Source organism: Xenopus tropicalis, chromosome 2, assembly GCF_000004195.4.
Source record: "Xenopus tropicalis strain Nigerian chromosome 2, UCB_Xtro_10.0, whole genome shotgun sequence".
In the NCBI taxonomy this organism is placed as follows: domain Eukaryota; kingdom Metazoa; phylum Chordata; class Amphibia; order Anura; family Pipidae; genus Xenopus; species Xenopus tropicalis.
In genome coordinates, this window is record NC_030678.2 from 91,596,023 (window position 1) to 91,619,248 (window position 23,226).

Below are 23,226 nucleotides of genomic sequence, written 5' to 3' on the forward strand. Positions count from 1 at the left end.
ATTCAAGGGATAATGCTAGGCACGGCGGGCGGGAGCTGCTGATTGCGGAAATGACGTTATGCCATCATAACCTCCTTAGCAGCTAATTGTGCACACAGAACGTCTTCCCATAATAACTGTTATGATGGCATAACGTCATTTCCGCAATCAGCAGCTCCCGCCCGCCGTGCCTTGCATTATCCCTTGAAAGCCAATTTTTTGTGAAATCCCTTATGCGGCCCAGCCTCATCCTGACTTTGCCTCCTGCGGCCCCCAGGTAAATTGAGTTTGAGCCCCCTGATTTAAATATTCGGAAAGGATTTTTTACTGTGAGAGCTGTGAAGTTGTGGAATTCCCTCCCTGAATCAGTTGTACTGGCTGATACATTATATAGCTTTAAGAAGGGGCTGGATGGATTTTTAGCAAGTGAGGGAATACAGGGTTATGGGAGATAGCTCTCAGTACAAGTGAGGGAATACAGGGTTATGGGAGATAGCTCTTAGTACAAGTTGATCCAGGGACTGGTCCGATTGCCATCTTGGAGTCATGAAGGAATTTTTTCCCCTCTGCGGCAAATTAGAGAGGCTTCAGATGGGGTTTTTTGCCTTCCTCTGGATCAACTAGTAGTTAGGCAGGTTATATATAGGCATTATGGTTGAACGCGATGGACGTATGTCTTTTTTCAACCCAACTTACTATGTTACTATGTAAGCACATGTTTATTAGAAAACAAAATTTCTCAGTTTCAGCATTTAATATGTGGTCTTTGTACTGTTTGCAATAAAATGTAGGGTTTAAATGATTTGCAAATTATACCACTCTTTATTTTTATTTTAAACAGTGATTTGGAAACAGGCTTGTAATTAAGCCATGTACCTAGCAATTAAAATTGCATAGCTAGGTCTGGGCAATGGCTAATATGTATAATACTATAATATTGATACTAAATTATACTAGATGATGGCCCTTAATTCTTAAAATTCTCTATTTAGGAGTACCCAATAAAAAAAATTGCATAGCTAGGTCTGGGCAATGGCTAATATGTATAATACTATAATATTGATACTAAATTATACTAGATGATGGCCCTTAATTCTTAAAATTCTCTATTTAGGAGTACCCAATAGCCCAACTAAAATAGTATCTTTTTATGAAAAACCGTTTATTTAGATGAAGCATGGTTTTACATATGAACTCGTTTATGCAATATATTTTTATACAGACCTACATTGTTTGGGGGTATAGTTTTCCTTTAAATGCTTTTTTGACTTTCTGTTGTCTTATAAAGCCAAAATAACTAATAATGATAGATTGATATCAACTGTAGTCAATACATCCAGATTATCAGTGTCAATGGCTAAAAAGAAAATACAAGCAAGAAAAGAAAAACTAGCATTGCACTGTTAAATAACACCAATAATGTGTCCTAAAACTTATGGTGAATGTGTCCTTTATCACCCATAGGGGCAGATTCGAATCCCGAATAGCAAAAATTCGGATTGGAAATGAAAATTTCAAAACTTTATCGTATTTTGCGCGACTATTTCGTCGCCGTCACGACTTTATCGTATTGAACGATCGTAAACGTCGGAAAAACCTTTCCGACTTTGCATGATTTTGGAAGCCTCACAGAGGAATAAATGGCACTCTGCAGCTCCAACCTGGCCCAAGTAAAGTCACGATACTGAAGCTTGAATGAATCCGAAACTTTCGTACTCGGCACAACAATCCGATTTTTTCGCGACGGCGGCGAAAAAGTCACGATAAATATATACGCAAAAGTTGCTCTGGCAACGAAATAGTTGAAAAAATACTGATCATTACGAAAAAAACGCATTCGGACGCATTTGAAGCATTTCGTTCTTTAGTAAATCTCCCCCTTAGTGTAATAAGGGCTGCTTTTTGCAAGATGTTTGGCAGCTCCCACTTAAATGTACAGAAAAAATGAAACTAAGTAAGTGTAAGGTTACCTAAGCGGCGGGGACGCCCGCCTCTCCATGCACGCCGATGAGCGTCCTCTGCTCCTCTGGCGCGCGAAGGTTCGCGCGCATCCTTTTAAAGTCCGGCGCGCGCATGACATCATTGCGCTGGCGCCAAATTCAAATATTAAAAGGGCCCTCTAGGTATTTTCAGTGCCCAACTTCGGTTTCGCCTCCTGGTTCTTGTTTTGCTGCTGTTTGACTCTGATTCGTGTTTTGACCCTTGCCTGACCCTGACTTTGCTTATTGCCGCCTGTATTGACCCTCTGCCTGTTTTTGACTATGATTCCGGAATCTGACTTGTACTTCGCTGCCCGTTTGGTTTGATTTCGGCCTGATCACTTCGTCTCTTAAAATCCCAAATTCTGCATAACGCTAGGTTCCCTTGCCTGCTCAGAACATTTGCCCTGGTCCTCTCACAATAAGTCCTGGCAGCACCCGAGTAGCGGAGGGCTCCTCCCGAAGTGAAAGGTGGCTGTTATAGGCAGAAGAGTGAGCTCAGACCGGGACCTTGGCTGTTGTTCTGAGTTTGGGATACCGTGCGTGACAGTAAGGATGTTATGTGTTGTCAAATGCAAATACAGATTTTGGTTAACATTTGCCTTGAAGCAAAAAGAGTAGAATATCTAAAACTCTCAACTTTGACTTAGGGTAGAATGTAGAATTACAGCCCTCAAGGTAATGAGGCAGGGAAATGACATAAGGCATTAAGGAACATCATTATATTAAACACTAATGTCACTACATATTGTGACATGCTGACTGCCTGTACGCGTAGTTTTTGGGGGAAATTAGCTATGGTAGGCAAGTAAGCAGAGGATGGGGAGCATAGAGACAGGGACACCACTTCTTCAGGCAAAAATACAGGTTTATTTGGGGAAAACTCCTCCTAACATAAAGTCACACGTCCATGGTGACTCTCAAACACTCAGGCTTCACCTTAAGCCTTGCTGACTCTTCTCAGCTCTCAAACACCTGGTCATGACTCCCTCTGCTCCTTGCAGCGGCAGGCAACACCCCCAGCCCCTCTGGGAGTTCCTTGCACAGGCAGGCAGCCTTCCTGCTCTGTTTCCCTGCGCTGAGAGTGGACATCTTTGTGAGTGACCCCTCACTCTGAGTGACTCCTTCACACTGAGCAGCCCCCAGGTGTGAGAGCACACACCTTTTTACCTCTGCAAACAGCTCCTCTCTCAGCTGCCTCTTAATTAGCTGACTGAGAGGGATTATTAACTATGCACAAGGAATCCCCCCCATCACTTCACACACCTCAAATGTATACTTTCTTTTATACTTTTAGGAAATATTCAGTAATGTTTTGGTTGGTTTCTTATAGTATACTTACAGTATTTGAGCTAAGCACATTCTTTAAGTAAAGCATCTGCTTGTAGGGTACATTAAATTTTCTGATTTTTTTTTTTGGGGGGATTTTCTTGTTTTATTAATGGTCGGCCAAGCATTTGAAAATGCAATAAAAAAATGAAATAGCAAGTTTCACCATGATATAAATCACAAAAACATTCTTATCAAAGTTGATTTAAGTAATTTTCCCTTATTAATAATTCTTTTCAAGAATTTTCTCATACCTGAAAAAATTTTCTTTTTACTATTTTATGAATTTGAAGAGTTTTTCAGTAGGAATTTCTAAATTCCCACGGTGTGAAAAAGTTTTCAATTGATTTGAAGCAGACTTTTTTTTTGCCAGTTTCATAGAATGGTTTTCATATGATAAGGGAAACATATGGCAGACAAAAACAATGGAAAAGTTATAAGATGCTTTGTATATAAGTCCTTTTGACTTTGCAGGAAAAATGGGAAATTATTAGTGAAAAAAGTATTCCACCTTTTGATAAATCTACTTCTATAGATGCTTTTGAATGTTTGCATTGTTATTAATTTTATATTATATTATATATGACCCAATGATTGATTTGGGATGCTCATTTGTATTTTTTATCTATTTGACAGAAATATGAAAACACTACCAGCATGCATCAATTTTCAAAGGATGAACAAATGATTTTAGAATCTAGCAAGTCATTAAATGTGCTGTATGTTTATAATAGCACATATGAGCCTTACCACATTCACTGGCTATTTCCATTACAAATTGCATTCAAGCAAACCTCAACTACAGGTAAGATGGTAATGTGTGGGAGGGCTTGGCAATCACTGTGTATTCTGTGCATATTTCTTGTTTTTCAATCTAAGCCTTATTAAGCAAAATGTCCCTATATCAATGAATATTGACAAACATTTAAAAAAACAAACCAAAAAAATCCCCATATATATATAATAATAAGTTTTCAAAAACAAACTGTGCACACAATAAAAAGTGTTAATGTGCTTTATTCAACATTTCTGATACTCACATAAACTGTCCCTAGTACTATTTTACAAGGCAAACTTAAGAGTAAATGTAAGACAACAAAGGGGAAGAGTACCGTTCAGTTAACTCTCAGTACATAATAGCTTGGCCTGCTCTAAGCACCCTTTTAGTTAATTCTTAGTTTTATTAATTAAAATCTGTAGGTTAAAATGCTACAGGTTTCCTTTTTGTTATATATCTGTTTATTCCCTGCCTTTTCTGGCTTACAAACCACTGTCTAGTTTCTAGAGCAAGAAACATTTAGCAGTTACAACTCCATACTGGAGAATGGCAGAAAAGAAAGTTAATTCAAAAGACAAAAAGTAAAGACGAGTTGCCATTGCCTTGTAACACCACTGCCATACAACTAATTTAAAGTAACAGTACATTTAAAGGATTTAGCAGGAAGTCAATAGAAATAGTAGGAGGTTATGTCAGTTTAGATCTGTCCCCTCTGCCCCCAAGCCCTATGTCAATCCTGTGACTAATCGGAAAAAAGGTAGGGGATTGTGGTGTGGCAAGAACATGAATTTGTCTCTGAATAGGTTTTGAAGCCATACACACATGTTCCTATTAAGATCTGGAAAATGACATTATAGCTCTAACATAGCCTAGGCCCTGTACGGTTTTCACATACCGTGAATATTGCAGAATTTCTTATTCATGACAAATCCACATCTAGTATAGCATTTTTTTAAATTCTGCCTGCATCACTATGTGTAAATGCAAATGTCTCTAGCACAGCTATTTCTGCTATACCTCATGTTTAGCCTCTAAGATTCTTCTTGTTTCCTGAGAGAGACACAAGAATAACAAGCCCTAACAAACCTACAATTACTGGATAATACTTTTCATGCTCTGGGATGTATATCAAATGAATGCAAATCAGCATAGCGCTGTCAGTCTAAAAACATGCAGCAGTGCTGAGGTGACACAAAGGAAACACAACCATGTCCATGCTGCCATTAAAATCTTTTTTAAAACCCCATGTAAATGTAATTTTATTTCCTCAGTTATTGCTCTGTATGATATTTATATTTTTAAGCATAAATATTATTTTATATAAAAACTATTCAATATTACTGTTATGTTTCATTTTTAACATGTGTAGCTGCCTTATTATTTTCCTTCTTTTTCTCTCAGCGGAGCATCCATATGAATTATTTATGTACTTGCATCTCCTGATTAAAAACATATTCCCCTCATGGCTGGAGATTTTCGCAATGGCTGAACGAGTCATAAGTGTTCTTAAAAAAGAGGATAAGGAGCTGTTCACTCACCTTCAGGACAGTTTCCGAAGAAATGTAACTTTCAACCCAAAAGTATGATCTACCATTAGATATTGTTCTTGACAAGATGTATATGAGTTTATGAATTTGCTGTTCTAAATTACCTTTATAAATTATATGCATAAAAACTGGAACAGCTGGAAATAATCCTTATTGGTTCCTGTACTTTTACCACTGGTGGGCCAGTGTCAGACTGGCCCACCAGGAAAACTCCTAGTGTGCCCAGATGTCAGCAGGGTTGGACTGGGACACTGGGTCACCGGGAAAAAACCCAGTCAACCCCAGTGGCCCAGACCAGATCCCCGCAGGGCACTCCACTGATCCTCAGTTCTCCCTCCCCCGACATGCCGCAGGTAAGTTTCATTTACACCTAACCTAACCGAAAATTACATCTCACTAAAATCCTTAAGTGATAATAGTTCAAATTCAACATGCACTTGTATTGCATTCCAATCAAACAAAATCTATAGATTGTCCACACAAATTTGGCTTGCTACCTGTCTACTATATATTGAGCTTCATAAGTATAAGATTATCATGGGCAGTATTAAAAGATTATGACAGTATGGTGCTGTATGTTGTTGCTTTGATTGACAAAACTTGAGGGTTTTCAGGAAATCGAACTGGAGTCAGTAGAAGGAAGATAGTTGAAACACTAAAAAAAAATGAAAACCAATTAAAAAGTTTCTTAGAATTTACAACATAATAAAAGTTGACTTAAAGGACATGTAAACCCCCCACAAAAAATGTAATCAGTGAACAGCCTCTTTGAAATCTTTAAATATTTGCCATTCCTGTTGTTCAAAGGTTAATAGTATGGCTGCAGCATCCCCTTAATCACTTTAGATTCCTTTTCCTCCTCTAATCCACTCGATCCCCTCCCTAAGGAATTGACTTGGCTCTTAGCTTAATGAACATGCTCCTTTGTCCTCAACTCAGGTTCCCAAACACACCCTCCAGTCTAGCAGCCAGTAAAGAGATGGCACTGCTGGTTATCATTGAAAGTCTGCTCTTGCTGCGCACCCTGCTAAAGAAACATTTCTTTTCACCTGACCTCCTGTCCTGAGCTCAGTTGAACTGTTAGCGGGCTCAATCCAAGCAGGACTTTTTATCAAAGTAAGTTCTGCCTGTGTGAGGCTACATTTTAAATTGCTTGAAATTTACAGTGCACATGTACTGTTTGCAGATGTGAATGTCACTGAAGATGTGTGAGAGGGAAAATGGCAGCCTGGGTAAAAGCTGCTTTTTGTTTTAGGGTGAAGACACACTGAGCTACTAGTAGCATCTACTTTTTCACCGTTACTAAACTCCAGAAAATACCCTGCCATAGACAATACTGAGAATTTCCTCTGCTAAAACAGACGCATAGACAATTATCAGTAAATGATCAGAATTTTCTATTTTAGTAGCCACGACAAGTTGTTGCTACTAGTTGCTCTGTGTGTATTTACTCTTAGGAAAATGCAATAGTGCTGGCGAGCCCAGGAGATTTATGCAAAGAATTGGTGGGGGGATTGTACCCAAATTGTGTACATGGTAGGAAAATGTAGGGTTTCCATGTCCTTTAAAGGTGATCTACCCCTTTAATTTCAAATTGCAGGAAATTCAACTTATGAAGACATCTGAAGATTTGAAGTCTATTATGACTTGGTGCTGCATTGCAAGAAAAAGGATAACAATTGCAGAAAGTGAATAGAAACCCACCCATATTTAGTATAAACATAGGATCTAATATTCAGAGTTCTTGGGACCTGGGTTTTTTTTGATGAGGGATCTTTCCATAATTTGGACCTCCATACCTTAAGTCTCCTAAAAATAATTTAAACATGAAATAAACCCAATAGGATTGCTTGCCACCAATATGAATTCATGCAGCTTAATTAGGATCAAGTACAAGGTAATGTTTATATTTAAATAAAATGTATTGCAAATGGATTTCCTGTAATTCCTTTCTGGATAACAGGTTTCCTGATAATCACATACCCATGCAAGGACACACATAGATTGCTTGAGTCTGGGGCCTCCTAATCTTTTATCTGCTTATGCTACTTCCAGAAAGTATGCAACTTAGAAAAAAAAGACAGTTTGCATCACCAAAGTCCAAAGCACAACTTTTTTAAGAACAACCCTTTTATATCTAGAGGAGTATAATTCACTGGTACATTCATCATTTTTATAGGATATGTCTCTTTTAATCGTCATGCTGCCCCCAATAAAGAAACAGATAACAAGTTTTTTTTGCAGACATTACTGTCCTCACCATCAGATTTACAGATTGTTAAACATAAGTTCCCTAATTGCCATCTTCAATGTACTAAAGGCAATCTCACTGTAACATGTAGTAGGATGTAGTAAGACTCTGGCTGCGGTGAACTATAATTTACATCGTCCCAGCACTGCAGCTGGATGACTACAGGAATGACACCCAGGATTTAAAGTACCTATACTACATTAATAACAGACGGTCCTTTAAAAGAGATATATATTTTTATGTGAACCATGAATATTTTCAGCACTGCAGGTGCATGCCTTTGCATTCCTGGTTTAGTGTGCTTCTGCAAAAGAAATCAGGTCTCACGAGTATGAGGTGTTTCAGAGCATAGATTTTCTATGACCACCAAGAGAGTTTTTACCCTCACACAGCTTTTGTTGTGTTTTTATGCTGAGAGGAATATGATGCTCTGTTAAGCAAACGATCTTGTCTGTGTCACATTGGAAAGTGCTTGAAAGCTGCTTTGGACAAAATTTCCTACAAATCGCATAGTCTTTTCTGGGTAATTAATTGTGAACAGTTATCCCTCTGCTGAGTACTGGCATATGTTATCAGTATAGTAATTACAACAGCTGAATCAGGATTCTTTCAGTGTGTTAAAAATATACTTCTGTTTGAGCAAAGCAGATGGTAACTGTACAATATTAGTGGATTGTAGTAGTGAAAGCATCATTTGCCTCTTATCGTATTTTCTTATAAAGGCATTCACCTCTCAATGTAGCAATACCAGAAAATTGGTTTAAGTATTTTTCTTAAATACAGAAACAAAACCTGAGTGCTAGTACAAAATAATACACAGGCACAATCACAAAAGAAAGAAAAGAAAAAAAAACGTTTATTATTGCCAATTCTTTAAATTCTCTGAGTGCTATCCTTGTTTCTGTATATATATATATATATATATATATATACAGTATATATATAATGTACATAATATACAGGTTGCACAATCTTGACTTTCCTTCTCCTTTAAACCATATTACATCTCACAGGTCGCACAATCCCTAGAATTGTGCGACCTGTGAGATGTAATTCTGCAGAATTAGAAAGAAATATGGTTTAAAGGAGAAGGAAAGTAATTTTGGCATTTTACTACCAATAGATTCACCACATTAGTGCCACCTAGAATTCAATATTTATTCTGCAGAAAGCTTTACCATACCTGAGTAAAGAGCAGCTGCCATATTAGCTTGGTCTCCAATAGCTTCCTACTGCAGCTATAGAGGCTGGTAGCATAGATCACACATTCTGATGGGAGGGGAGAGTGAATTCTTCTGAATTCTTATGGGAGCGGGAGCAGGAGAAGGGAGAAAAGAGAGAGCTGTGCAGACTCCACCCCCCAGTAATTAAGGATTTTTCTGAGAGAAGAAGTCCGATACCAAAAAACATGTTTACAAAAAAGGAGAAAAGAAAGCTTTCTTTTGATAGAGGACTCTCTGTGAGTGCTTATGACTGATCTATGCTTTTTACATGGACCTTTCTGATAAAGCTTGCTTAGTTTTTACCTCTCCTTCTCCTTTAATATATTGATCAAGAGCTCATATAGCTTTTTTTTGTTTTCCTTTATAAATAGATTGTGTAACTATTTTGTATAGGATATTCAGTTTATTTTTGTACCTACTGATCGGACACTTATAGCCTCAATCTTTTTTTTTTCAGTTGACTCTTTGTGTTTATATATGTGTTTCTGTATTTTACACTATGTGAGTACAAATTGTTTTTAAGAGCTGCTAAAAAGTTGGATGAATCCAGCCTTGCTAATTGACATTATCCTAGCAACAAGACAAAGGTTTGAATCAAAGATTAGAGGATGAACATGAGAAAGATAAATTAAAATTGCACCCACATAGAAAAAATAGTCGAAACGGGATAAAATTTTCGCTTTTCAACAATGTTTACACGACAGAAAAATACTTTTTGCAAACCCTTCACATGTCTTGGGACAGCAATTTTTTTTAGTTTGCTCGGTGCACAGTGTATGTAGTAAAACATTTAAGCATCTTCAAGCAAGTGTTAAACATTAGCAATGTAATAAATGTTAAGTAAAAAGTATTATACTGCGAGCAGCACCAAACATTTTACACAGCGCTTGCAATTTTTATTACAATCATCTCATAGTGTTTTGGCTGCTGGGTCACTGACACACATTTGAAAGGTAGAAGGAGGCAGAAGAAAAAGAGAAGTTATTCCAAGTTTTACTATGCTAATGTAAACCCCTATATTATGTAAGTGCCTTTCAGCCTTCTTCTTGTCCACCTCTTACCTATGTTGATCTCTGACACAGCTTAAAGGACATGTAAAGCCTACATTTGCCTACAATGTATATCAGTTGGGCATGTCTCCCCCACCCAAATGGCATTATTTGTACTGCATATATCCCCTCTGTTTGCCAGCACCATCACGTTTTCCTAAAGCAAATAGCAGCTTTCACCTGGTGGCCATTTTTCCTCTGATACATAATTGGTTACATTTAAATCTACAAACAGCATAAACACACAAAGACCCAGGCCTGGATTTGTGGCGAGGCCACAAAGGCCCGTGCCTAGGGTGGCAGAAATTTAGGGGCGGCATGCTGCCCTGCCGCAACAAAATTTTGACATTTTGCTCCCATACGGAGCAATGGGGACTTCTCCCCACTGCTCCGTATGGGAGTTTAAACGCCCGTGCATGCGCGCTTGCGTCGGCGCAGCAGGGGGTGAGGTGTTTTTTTCGCGCATGCGTGGGATGGGCAGGGAGCGAATAGTGGGCGGCCTAGGGGTGCCCGGATTTGAAATCCGGCGCTGCACAGACCTGTTCTGCTTTGTTTCAGCTGAGCTCAGGAGAGTTGGTTGGGAGAAAAAAAATGGCAATGCCATCTCTTTACTGGCTGCTAGACTGGGGGGCTTCTTTAATAATCTGAGCTTAGAACAACTGAGCATGCCCACAAGCCAACAGCCAAAGCAAATTCCTGAGGGAGGGGGCCGAGTGGGTTACACGAGGAGAAGCAAATCTAAGTGATTAAGGGGATGCTGCAGCCTTACTATTAACCTCTGGACAACCAGAGTGACAGGTATTGAAAGATTTCAAAGTGACTGTTCACTGATTACATTTTTGTGTGTGGGGTTTACATGCCCTTTAAAGGAGAACAGCTTTGTGGGAGACATTATGCTTGGGGGGCAGGGCAAAGTTCTGATAGGCTGGAGGACAAATGTATACAGTGATGCAGCCTCATGGTATAAAGCAGGGAACAACCTGCATTAGAAAGGGATAGTAATGTGTTTGTGTTAAGCTTAACCAAAGAAGTAGGACAGAAATATGACACATTATGTTTTGGGCTTCTGTGCCAACCCAAAGCAACCACAACACTTTAGCAGGGAAGATCTGTGCCTCCAAGATGCTCCCCATTGACTTTTCAGTTGATTCACTGTACATGCTCTGTGCTGCTGCCAGTTACCTGAGCTTAGGCACTGGCTCACAATATACCATGCAGTCATATGAAACAGTTTGGGAACCCCTCTCAGCCTGCATAATAATTCTCTCCACTTTCAACAAAAAAGATAACAGGGGTATGTCTTTCATTTCCCAGGAACATCTGAGTACTGGGGTGTTTTCTGAACAAAGATTTTTAGTGAAGCAGTATTTAGTTGTATGAAATTAAATAAAATGTGAAAAACCGGCTATGCAAAAATGTGGGTACCCTTGTAATTTTGCTAATTGAATGCATGTAACTGCTCAGGTGTGTCCAATCATGAGAAAAGGTATTGAAGGTGGCCAATTGCAAGTGCTTCTGTTTGACTCTCCTCTGAAGAGTGAAAGCATGAGATCCTCAAAGCAACTCTCAAAAGATCTGAAGATTATTCTTTATAATGGTTTAGAGGTTTAATCTGTCAGTTTCATCTGTAAGGAATGTAATCAGGAAATGGAAGGCCACAGGCACAGTTGCTGTAAAACCCAGGACTGGCAGGCCAAGAAAAATACAGGAGCAGCATATGTTTAGAGGATTGTCTAGGTTGTTACAGACAACCTAGATCACCTCCTAAGACCTGCTAGAACATCTTGCTGCATCTTGCTGTACATCATTCTACAATTCAGCGCAATTTGCACAAAGAACATCTGTATGTCAGGGTGATGAGAAAGAAGCCATTTCTGCACTCACGCCACAAACAGTCGTTTGTTGTATGCAAAAGCTCATTTAGACAAGCCACAGTCATTTTGGAAGAAAGTGCTTTGGATTGATTAGACAAAAATTGAGTTATTTGGTCATAACAAAAAGTGCTTTGCATGGCGGAAGAAGAACACCGCATTCCAAGAAAAACACCTGCTACCTACTGTCAAATTTGGTTGAGATTTAATCATGCTGTGGGGCTGTGTGGCTAGTTCAGGGACTGGGACCCTTGTTAAAGTCGAGAACCAGATGGATTCAACACAGTATCAACAAAATATTCAGGATAATGTTCAAGCATCATTCACAAAGTTGAAGTTACGCAGGGGGTGGATTTTCCAACAAGACAATGACCCTAAACACAGTTCGAAATCTACAAAGGCATTTATGCAGAGGGAGAAGTACAGTATTCTCAAATGGCCGTCACAGTCCCCTGATTTGAATATCATCGAAAATCTATGGGATCATTTGAAGCAGGCTGTCCAGGCTTAGCAGCCATCAAATTTAACTGAACTGGAGAGATTTTGTATGGATGAATGGTTAAAAATACCACCATTCAGAACCCAGACACTCATCAAAGGCTATAGGAGGCCTCTAGAGGCTGTTACATTTGCAAAAAGAATGTTGATGTAATATCTCTCTTGGGGTATCCATATTTATGCACCTAATTTTGAACCTAATAAAGGGCGTTATACAGCCCGAAACATGTTGTGTGCAGTGGCTTGAAATTTTTAGCAGATAATCTGCATGAAGGTGCTCTCCTCTGTGCTTATAAACATGTTGGAAGGATGCACAGTGTGCCTCTGAGGATTGATGCATCGAGTATGAGCAGTAGGCTGTGCAGCTGAATACCTATATCCTGCACCTGTCTAATTTTGTTATGATGCATATTGCATATTTTCTGTTAATCCAATAAAGTTTATCTCACTGATAATATATTACTGTTTCCATAAGGGCTCTGGCACACGGGGAGATTAGTCGCCCGTGACAAAACTCCCTGTTCGCGGGCGACTAATCTCCCCAGATTGCCATCCCACCGGCGAAAATGTAAGTCATGGCACACGCTGCGCAGGCGATTTTGGCAAATCACTGACGTTGCCTCGCGAGGCATTTTCGGCGATTTGCCAAAATTGCGCCGCCGCGTGTGCCATCCCACCGGCGACTTACATTTTCGCCGGGGGGATGGCAACTCGGGGAGATTAGTCGCCCGCGAACTGGGAGATTTGTCGTGGTCGTGGGAGTCCTAAGGCATGATATATTAAAAGGAAGTTGCTACTTTGAAAGCTCAGCCAATGATAAACAAAACTCCAAAGAATTAAGAGGGGTTCCAAACTTTTTCCTATGACTGTATATATAGAATTTAGGCTGGGATTAGTAATTAATTACATGGCAGATCAGAAACCAGTGCAATGTGCTTCGGAATGTAATCATCAGCTTTGTAGCATCAGCATCAATGACATCAATGAACCTCATTTTCTGTTTCTGTATTTGGGACAACCTCTAACCTTAGCTTCTCAACAGCTACCCAAAGTACTCAGAGAATTTTGAAGGCATGGATCATTACTACTATAAAGATGCTGAACCTTTAGTCTGGTGCAATAAGTTCAGTATATAAAATATAGCAGGGGTGTCAAACTCAATCACATAAGGGGGCCGAAATCTAAAACACAGGCTAAGTTGCGGGCCAAATTTTTTATTAATATACTTCGTAAGATACTAAGGGGTATATTTATCACGATGTGTAAAAAGTGGCGTAAGACATTACCGGTGATCTTGCTCATAGCAGCCAATAGATGCTTTGCTACTGTTGAAATCTGATTACTGATTGGATGCCTTGGGCAACATTACTGGTAATGCTTCACTCCACTTTTTACACAGCATGATAAATATACCCCTTAGTCTTAGTTACTATGTGAGGAAAATGGAAATTGATCAGGCTGGATGGTCAGACACACTCACCAAGGGCCACATAAAACAGCCAGGGGGGCCGGATTTGGCCCCCGGGCCTTGTGTTTGACATATATGAAATATAGCATTTGTAGCTATATTTATTTTTAGGATTTAGTTCTGCTTTAAAATGGTATTGTGTCATCATCTCTTTAATGTTTCCTAAACAAACTAAAGCAACTAGGTATTATGATTTCCGTTCTCCAAGAAACACATTTTAAAGGAGAAGGAAAGTCATTTTGTCATTTTACTGCCAATAGATTTGCCACATTAGTGCCACCTAGAACAATATATTTATCCTGCAGAAAGCATTACTATACCTGAGTAGACAGCCCTAGAAGCTTTCTCCATTTGCTTAAGACAGCAGCTGATATTTTACGTAACTTCCTGCCTGCAGTCTAGCCCTTATAGCTCAGATCACACATTCCTAAGGGAGGGGGGAGGGAGTTCTTAGCATTCTTGTGGGAGGGGAAGCAGGAGAGGGGAGAAAGAAGAGAACTGCGCAGACTCTGGCCATGGGAATTAAGGATCTTTCTGAGAGAGGAATTCACTGGACATTATGTTTACATGATAGAGGACTTAGTGCAGCATTACTGTTAGTGTTTATGACTGTATTTTCATAGACCTTTTTGATAAAGCTTACTTAGTTTTTACCTTTCCTTCTCCTTTAAACTGAATACCAAAGGAATTATACTGTTCTCAACTTATGGCATTTTGTTTTGCTTTAGGGCATCCTATTGAACCAGGGGGGAAATACTGCAAATGGAACATATGGTGATAAATGCACCGTGCCTTCCTCTGGTCCCAAATGGCTCCTTTGTTTTCAGACCTTTGACTGCTCTAATGAATACAGTACTGCCTAAGTTAGGCAAGACTATATTTTGAAGGGTAGGAGGGAGAAAGTATATAGGTATCCCTCTCATGCCCCCTATCCAGACACCCAATTTAGGGAGTAGCAGGGATTGCAGGAAGTAAAGGGATGCCCTTATATGAATGGGAAAAGAATGAACTTTTGTGTCTCTGTGGCAAAATAAAAAGAAATATATTGACCCTGCCCTTCTCCTTTCTGCAGGGTGAGTGGGGGAATATGAGATGTATGTAAATGATAGGCCTGTGGAGTATTCTAGAGGCTGGGCCAGCTGCAAAGAAATTGAAAGTGTAAACCTGAAGAAGTTATTATAGCATTTTCTGCTTTGTGTACAATATAAATAGTCTTTGTGCCTTCAACTAATTTCTCCAAAAGAAACAGCAGAGTTGTTGGTGGCTAATTAATTGTGGCTGAAAGAAAGACAAATGTCCAGCGCCTCCAAATTACATTACATTACATTAACATTTATTTATAAAGCGCCAACATATTCCGCAGCGCTGTACAATAAGTCCTCCAATGCACATACCTATGCAAACCTATTGATACTCTCACATGTATACACATGTATTCACGGGGAGGGAGTGGTCTGATCTTAACTGTTGTAATCTGTGTTCACACCCCTATACTTATTTGAAGTTACCACAACTGCTGTATGTGATGAAAATGTGTCTCCTGTACACAGGATTTTTTGGTGGAGCTGATAACTCGAGAAAGAGAACAAGCTCTAAAGCTTTATGCAGAAACTGAGGAACATGATCATCTTTCATCATTACCAGAGGAACTGCTAGCAAGCCCAGTTATCTTCCTTAGAAAATGGATGGGTGAGGTAAGAACACACAGAGCCCCTGAGAGACAAGCCACTTATGCAATAATGTATGGGTAGAAATATACTTTGGTTTTTTTTTTAATATATTTACTGGAGCTTCTATGGTAATTTTGATGTATCCATAACTTGTAGTTCTTCAAGCAAATGTAAAACGTTAACTTTTAAACTGGAAACTGTGTAATAAAATTTCATGCAACTGTATAAATTCTAATATATTGATCAAGTATTATATGAATTTGGGAAATACAATCAATCAAATTCATTTGTGGATTTATGGTAGTGATGATATGATGTATGAAAATTAAATCAATATAAGGGTATTATAAGGCACTTTATAAGGTGATGACACAAAAACGGCTTTATTAATAAAAGGCTGGCCAACCATGTCTTTAACTGGTTATAATATCTTTTGGGTTTTCTTTGAGTTTTAATTGATGGTGCAATGGAAAGGGGGAGGTGGTTGTGGGGAAAGGCTCATGGCAAACTCAAGTACAAGTTACTAAGTAATACAATATATATACAGTAATAAGACATATTATACTGCATTAGTATAATTTCTCTTTTATTTAAAATTTTATGTATTTTGGTGAAAGTACACGTGTCATGCTCCCTGAAATGTGAAAAAGACAAAAAAAGGCGGAAGATAATTACAGTTCAAAAAGGTTACAGATATGGTGAAAGGACCTGTAAGCAATCTATAGATACAATGATCATCTAAAGTTCAGTGAAACAGATAACACAAACAACTGCTTGTCAAATCATGTCATGACATGATTACTCTGTACAAGTACATTAGAGGGGATTATAGGCAGATGGGGGATGTTCTTTTTTCCCATAAAAACAATCAACGCACCAGAGGTCACCCCTTTAGATTAGAGGAACGGAGCTTCCATTTGAAGCAGCGTAGGTGGTTTTTCACGGTAAGGGCAGTGAGGTTGTGGAATGCCCTTCCTAGAGATGTGGTAATGGCAGATTCTGTTAATGCCTTTAAGAGGGGCCTAGATGAGTTCTTGAACAATCAGAATATCCAAGGCTATTGTGATACTAATATCTACAGTTAGTACTAGTGGTTGTATTTATAGTTTATGTATGTGAGTGTATAGATTGGTAGGTGTGGGTTAGGTGTGCTGGGTTTACTTGGATGGGTTGAACTTGATGGACACTGGTCTTTTTTCAACCCTATGTAACTATGTAACTATACTATGTAACTAAGTAAGACAGGCAAAAAAAACCCCAACATAGTAAGTTTTCAGTTATATTTATTCAGTATGTTGTATTAACAGTGGCTTGCAAAAGTATTCGGCCCCCTTGAACTTTTCCACATTTTGTCACATTACAGCCACAAACATGAATCAATATTATTGGAATGCCACGTGAAAGACCAATACAAAGTGGTGTACACGTGAGAAGTGGAACAAAAATCATACATGTTTCCAAACATTTTTTACAAATAAATAACTGCAAAGTGGGGTGTGCGTAATTATTCAGCCCCCTTTGGTCTGAGTGCAGTCAGTTGCCCATAGACATTGCCTGATGAGTGCTAATGACTAAATAGAGTGCACCTGTGTGTAATCTAATGTCAGTACAAATACAGCTGCTCTGTGACGGCCTCAGAGGTTGTCTAATATTGGGAGCAACAACACCATGAAGTCCAAAGAACACACCAGACAGGTCAGGGATAAAGTTATTGAGAAATTTAAAGCAGGCTTAGGCTACAAAAAGATTTCCAAAGCCTTGAACATCCCACGGAGCACTGTTCAAGCGATCATTCAGAAATGGAAGGAGTATGGCACAACTGTAAACCTACCAATACAAGGCCATCCACCTAAACTCACAGGCCGAACAAGGAGAGCGCTGATCAGAAATGCAGCCAAGAGGCCCATGGTGACTCTGGACGAGCTGCAGAGATCTACAGCTCAGGTGGGGGAATCTGTCCATAGGAGAACTATTAGTCGTGCACTGCACAAAGTTGGCCTTTATGGAAGAGTGGCAAGAAGAAAGCCATTGTTAACAGAAAACCATAAGAAGTCCCGTTTGCAGTTTGCCACAAGCCATGTGGGGGACACAGCAAACATGTGGAAGAAGGTGCTCTGGTCAGATGAGACCAAAATGGAACTTTTTGGCCAAAATGCAAAACGCTATGTGTGGGACAGGGAAGCAGGTCAGAGTTGATGGGAAGATGGATGGAGCCAAATACAGGGCAATCTTGGAAGAAAACCTCTTGGAGTCTGCAAAAGACTTGAAACTGGGGCGGAGGTTCACCTTCCAGCAGGACAACGACCCTAAACATAAAGCCAGGGCAACAATGGAATGGTTTAAAACAAAACATATCCATGTGTTAGAATGGCCGAGTCACAGTCCAGATCTAAATCCAATGGAGAATCTGTGGCAAGATCTGAAAACTGCTGTTTACAAACACTGTCCATCTAATCTGACTGAGCTGGAGCTGTTTTGCAAAGAAGAATGGGCAAGGATTTCAGTCTCTAGATGTGCAAAGCTGGTAGAGACATACCCTAAAAGACTGGAAGCTGTAATTGCAGCAAAAGGAGGTTCTACAAAGTATTGACTCAGGGGGCTGAATAATTACGCACACCCCACTTTGCGTACACCACTTTGTATTGGTCTTTCACGTGGAATTCCAATAAAATTGATTCATTTTTGTGGCTGTAATGTGACAAAATGTGGAAAAGTTCAAGGGGGCCGAATACTTTTGCAAGCCACTGTATATAGCAAGGGCATGTTTATGTGGTGTGTTACTGAGATCTTTCATCATTCTAATCAGTCCCTGCCTGAGCAGCACTTTGTGGCTTGCTCTTTTTTGTAAATGAGTACTTAAATTTTTTTGATTCATTACATTTTGTTTCCTTTAGGGCTTTGTGAATTCTGTGGACTTACCTGCAGTATTGCTGATTTGGGATCAATTATTCATGCAAGACTGGAATCGCAAAGTCATGGAGAATTTCTGCTTAGCCATTCTTTTGCTATTGAAAGATTCATTTATGACTGCAAAGGACTATCCAGCAGTTAGACAGGTGATACATCATTATTTCATTATTCCTTTAATTTTTGTATGTACTTTTTTGCATCTGTTCCTTTTGCCTGGTCTACTTTTGATGACCACCATGCATTTGAAACTTCATCTTAGTTAACTTAGTTGGTCATTGGTCCATATATGGTCTCTCCATGAACATATTGTCCAGTTACTTTGGTGCTACTCCTTTGTTTCACATAGACTTCTGTTATCCATGTAATGCCAAGGAAACTAATAGCCTTTTTGACTTCCTCAGTTATAGTGGAAGACACAGTTCCAGGGGATGAATGCAGTAGCTGTAAACACTGAAAACCCCAGTTACTGCCTAAATGACAATGCATCTCACTATCCTTAGTAAACAGTGCCAGATGTTTCAGTGTAGAATGCCATAATTTTGTGTTTTAACCTTTAGCCCTTCACTCCCAGAGGGGCTGCACTGAACTGAGGAGGTAGTAGTTCATATACTGCATCTAAGCATTAGTCTAAGTCTATGGAGTGTTATTTTTAAAGAAGGTAATTCTGTAGAGGAATTTGACTTGACTGTTTTAAGAAGCTACCCAAAAAATGTTCCCTTCTGGAACCATATCTGCCTTCAACATAAAACATAATCAATTAAAAACTTAAAAACAGAGCTGACATATATTTATATCCTTCTGTCTTGTGTCCCCTGAGGATCCCCAGCTTTGTAAATGATGTTCTTAGATGGGCGTTCCACAGAAAGCCCATGTCCTGCACACGACCTGCCCCTTATCCATATCCAGAAGCTGGCTTAAGTGCAGGCCTTCTAGTACCTTGTGTCACCTGAGGTTCCCCAGCTTTGTAAATGACATGCCAGACAGGGGCATTCCAAAGAAATCCCCTGTTGTGCCCACTGCCCGCCCCCTCTGTATACAGGGTTGTACTACTCTGAGCAATAGTGCAAAGAATTGCATTATTGCAGAATTGCATTATATATTGCATTCCAATGTGCAACCAGGCAATACCAAGGTATAGAAAACATTACACTTTGGAGCAAATCTTATTGTGCTGTGATTTGAGCAAATTGTTGCAAAATCTCAATCACAGGTTTTAAATCTTTGGTTGCGTCTTTTTTAAATCTGTGGCTTTGCTCTTTTTTTTTTTTTTTTTAAAGAAAAGGTAAATCTAACCAGGTTCTTGGTAGTAAGATTTTAACTGGTGGTGAAAAAAAACTGTGACCTTGCAAGAAAAATGGCTAAGAATTAAAATAAATAAAAAAAACTGGGCAAAGTCTTGGCAAATTCCAAAAAATAATAAATTTTTCTGTATTTTTGTGCCCATTTAAATTTTCATTTTACAAAAGGCAGAGACATATAAAGCAGAGAAATAGTAATGATGTTATGGCTTATGGATTTATGAGCTTGATCTATTGAGTGTGCATCACATGTTTTGGACAGTATTGATCATAGCTTCAGTAGCATACATTTACAAGCTAGTAATGGGCAGGAAAAACTGTGATGCACATTAGCCCTGTATTGTTCTGTAAAATACACTTTAAAATATATATATTTTTTTAGGCCAGTTGTTTTTAGATAGTGTACCAGAAATAATAGGGTGCATTCACTTGCCTTGACGCAGTGTGCCAAGTGCAATTTCAAGTTTAATCTCCATTTTCCCCCCACAGTGCAGTCTTTTTTGTCCCAAAAATCCAGCTTAATCATGGACGCAAACAGCCAATTGTCTTGTACTGCATCTACTACAGTTGCATTTGATTCGCTAAAATGGATGCAATCAAACATGCGCTTCATTGCAAATCAGGCAGAGTTGAGGCAAATATTTTTTAAATCTGCCTGGTGTCATTTCTAGTGTTCGATGTTGGAGTGACATGACACTTTTGGCGCAAGTTGCTATGTTTATTGACGCTGGGTATTGACGCTAAGAAACCCTGCAGCTTCTGCCTGGTTAGGAGGTAGCAGTATCTCCAGTTATTCAGTCTGTTATTCGCTAAAATGGATGCAATCAAACATGCGCTTCATTGCAAATCAGGCAGAGGTGAGGCAAATATTTTTTAAATCTGCCTGGTGTCATTTCTAGTGTTCGATGTTGAAGTGACATGACACTTTTGGCGCAAGTTGCTTTGTTTATTGATGCTGGGTATTGACGCTAAGAAACCCTGCAGCTTCTGCCTGGTTAGGAGGTAGCAGTACCTCCAGTTATTCAGTCTGTTATTCAGAAGGCAGGAAGAAAAATGTGGCGCTGAACCCAACTATATAGAGATGCAAGAACTGCATTTTGGCACAAGTACTTTTGATGAAAGTAGTGTTACACACAACTGACTGCAGGGAAAATGCAAGTAGCCCACTGTACTAGAGGATTTAAATGAGCCCTAATTGCTTTTTCACTTGCTTTTTATTTTTCAATGTTTTTCTTAAATGAATAATTAAACTTTTCCTCTCTCTGGTGTTTCAGTTCTAGCATTTTAGTAATCCAGGTGCAGACTCTAGACTGTGGAATTTACTGGTGCTTTATAACTAATAATAATTATAAATTGTTACAGATTGTTGTGGCTTCAAAGTAAGTGCCCATTTTTGTTTCATTTCTGGATTGGAGACAAGTTTTGGAAGCATAGACACAGTTTTACCCCAAGCAGACTCCTGCAGGCTAGCAGTCCACATTGGGCTATCAAATAGCCAATCACAGACCTTATTTAGTATCCTTAAGGAACTTTTTTCATGCTTGTGTGGTTCACCAACACTTATGACTTCTGCATGTGGCTCACAAGTAAAAAATGTTGGGGATTCATGAACTAATGTATCAAATTAGAACAGTTTCCAGAATCTGTGACACCCCCATACCTCACAGAGAGTAAAAATAAAATTCCAAAATAGCAAAGTAGTTGAAAACTTTTTAACAACCCCTTTAACACATATAACTATCTAAATTGGTGTAAAATACATATGTATAAAATATGTATAAAAATATAAAATCTACTAATGTACATTGCAAAGTTCAGTTTTTCTGGGTGCTGGGTATCAATGTCAGGGAAAGTTGGTGAATCGTAAAAACAATTGGAGTTCTTATTATTAGTATATTCAGTAATGGTGTTTATATATTAACTTATGTCTTTCAACCACTGTTCTCCTGTTAGTTGCAGTCTCTCTTCTCTACTCATTTGGTTTTAAGTTGATAATTTCAGTCATAAATGTTCACAAATTTTTCCTCTTTAGTCGTCTTTACCTTGTTTACCTTCTCATCACAAATATCATGAAAGTTGTTATATTACACTGATATAATGTTGTAACAAAGATATTCCTTTTAGATATTTTTGAGTGGGGGATACCACCTATTTACCGTTGATATTCAGAGAGCATGGATTCATTTACAGCAAGGTGGATTACCTGCAGATATCCCAGGGATGAATCATCGGAATGCATGGTAATGAAATAGCTATTTTTCAGGGTTTTTTTTCAAGTAGACATATAGGATAAATTAAAAAATACAAAACAAAACGCTAATCTTTTAAGCAATTATTAGTAATATATGGTGCTGGTTTCACTTTGGGCTAAAAATGATAAATACTATCTGTAAAAATGGCTTCTTTATTGGAGCTCCCTATACGATCAGGTCCCTGTCTGTGTTTTAAATGAGGGGTGGACATGTCTTAATAGTCCCTGCCAGAAGCACAGTAGGAGGTGAGTAGCCAATCAAAGGCCTTCAATTTCCCATCAGGTCAGCCTGCTGCTGATTGGCTCCTATACTACAGTGAAGTGTGCTGAGTGCAGCCCCCTTGCACAGCCTGAGAAGGGAGGCAGTGAAAAGTGGAACAGATGGGCGGGTCTAGTGGAGTTTTTGGAGAAATTTTCAAGAAATCAGTCCAAAACACTGCTTTATAAAGCACATTCCTGCTATATCTATGTGAGTACAGTTCATTGGCACAACATTGTTTTTCACACAATATGTCCCCTTTAAATAAACTTCCTATAATTACACATTCATCATGTCTAACGCATGAATGATGCATGAAAAATATTTTAAAAAGCTAAAAACTTCAAGAAGGTTTATTGATCATTAATAATAAAAAAAGAATCCTGCTGAACATTTGCAGTAATTGTTTTGTATGACCATCTTTCTTTATTTTCTTTGGTTACTATTTATACTAAATCCAGGATTCAGTTCAGGATTCGGCTAAGTTTCAGCCTTTTTCAGCAGGATTTGGATTCGGAATCCACGTTCCTAGCTGAACCAAATCCGAATCCTAAAAATCACGTGACTTTTTGTCATGTAAACACGGAAATTTTTGCATGCTGACATTTAACCCTTCCGAAACACAATTAGCATATGCTAATCAGGATTCGGATTTGGTTCAGTATTCGGCTGAATCCTTTACGAAGGATTCGGGGGTTCATCCAAAAAAAAAAAATATATATATATATATAGAGAGAGAGAGAGAGAGAGCAAGACAGTGAGCTGCACACACTAGGGGGCTGATTTTACTAACCCACGAATCCGACCCGAATTGGAAAAGTTCCTACTTGAAAACGAACATTTTGCGACTTTTTCGTATTTGTTGC

The 23,226-nt window shown here is 38.9% G+C and overlaps 1 protein-coding gene across 3 annotated transcripts in view; it reads left to right on the plus strand.

Annotated features, from left to right (window-relative positions):
* Nucleotides 1-23,226, plus strand: part of LOC100490302 — a 121,829-nt gene that overhangs the window by 24,134 nt on the left and 74,469 nt on the right. For all 3 annotated transcript variants that reach the window (XR_001169899.3, XM_012957438.3, XM_018091593.2), the window contains exons 9-13: nt 3,924-4,092; nt 5,467-5,645; nt 15,523-15,666; nt 18,537-18,698; nt 21,975-22,090. Coding sequence is in view for 2 of the 3 variants with exons in the window: in XM_012957438.3 (XP_012812892.1) it covers nt 3,924-4,092; nt 5,467-5,645; nt 15,523-15,666; nt 18,537-18,698; nt 21,975-22,090 (770 nt within the window). In the remaining variant the exon portion in view is untranslated. The remainder of the gene's footprint in view (nt 1-3,923; nt 4,093-5,466; nt 5,646-15,522; nt 15,667-18,536; nt 18,699-21,974; nt 22,091-23,226) is intronic.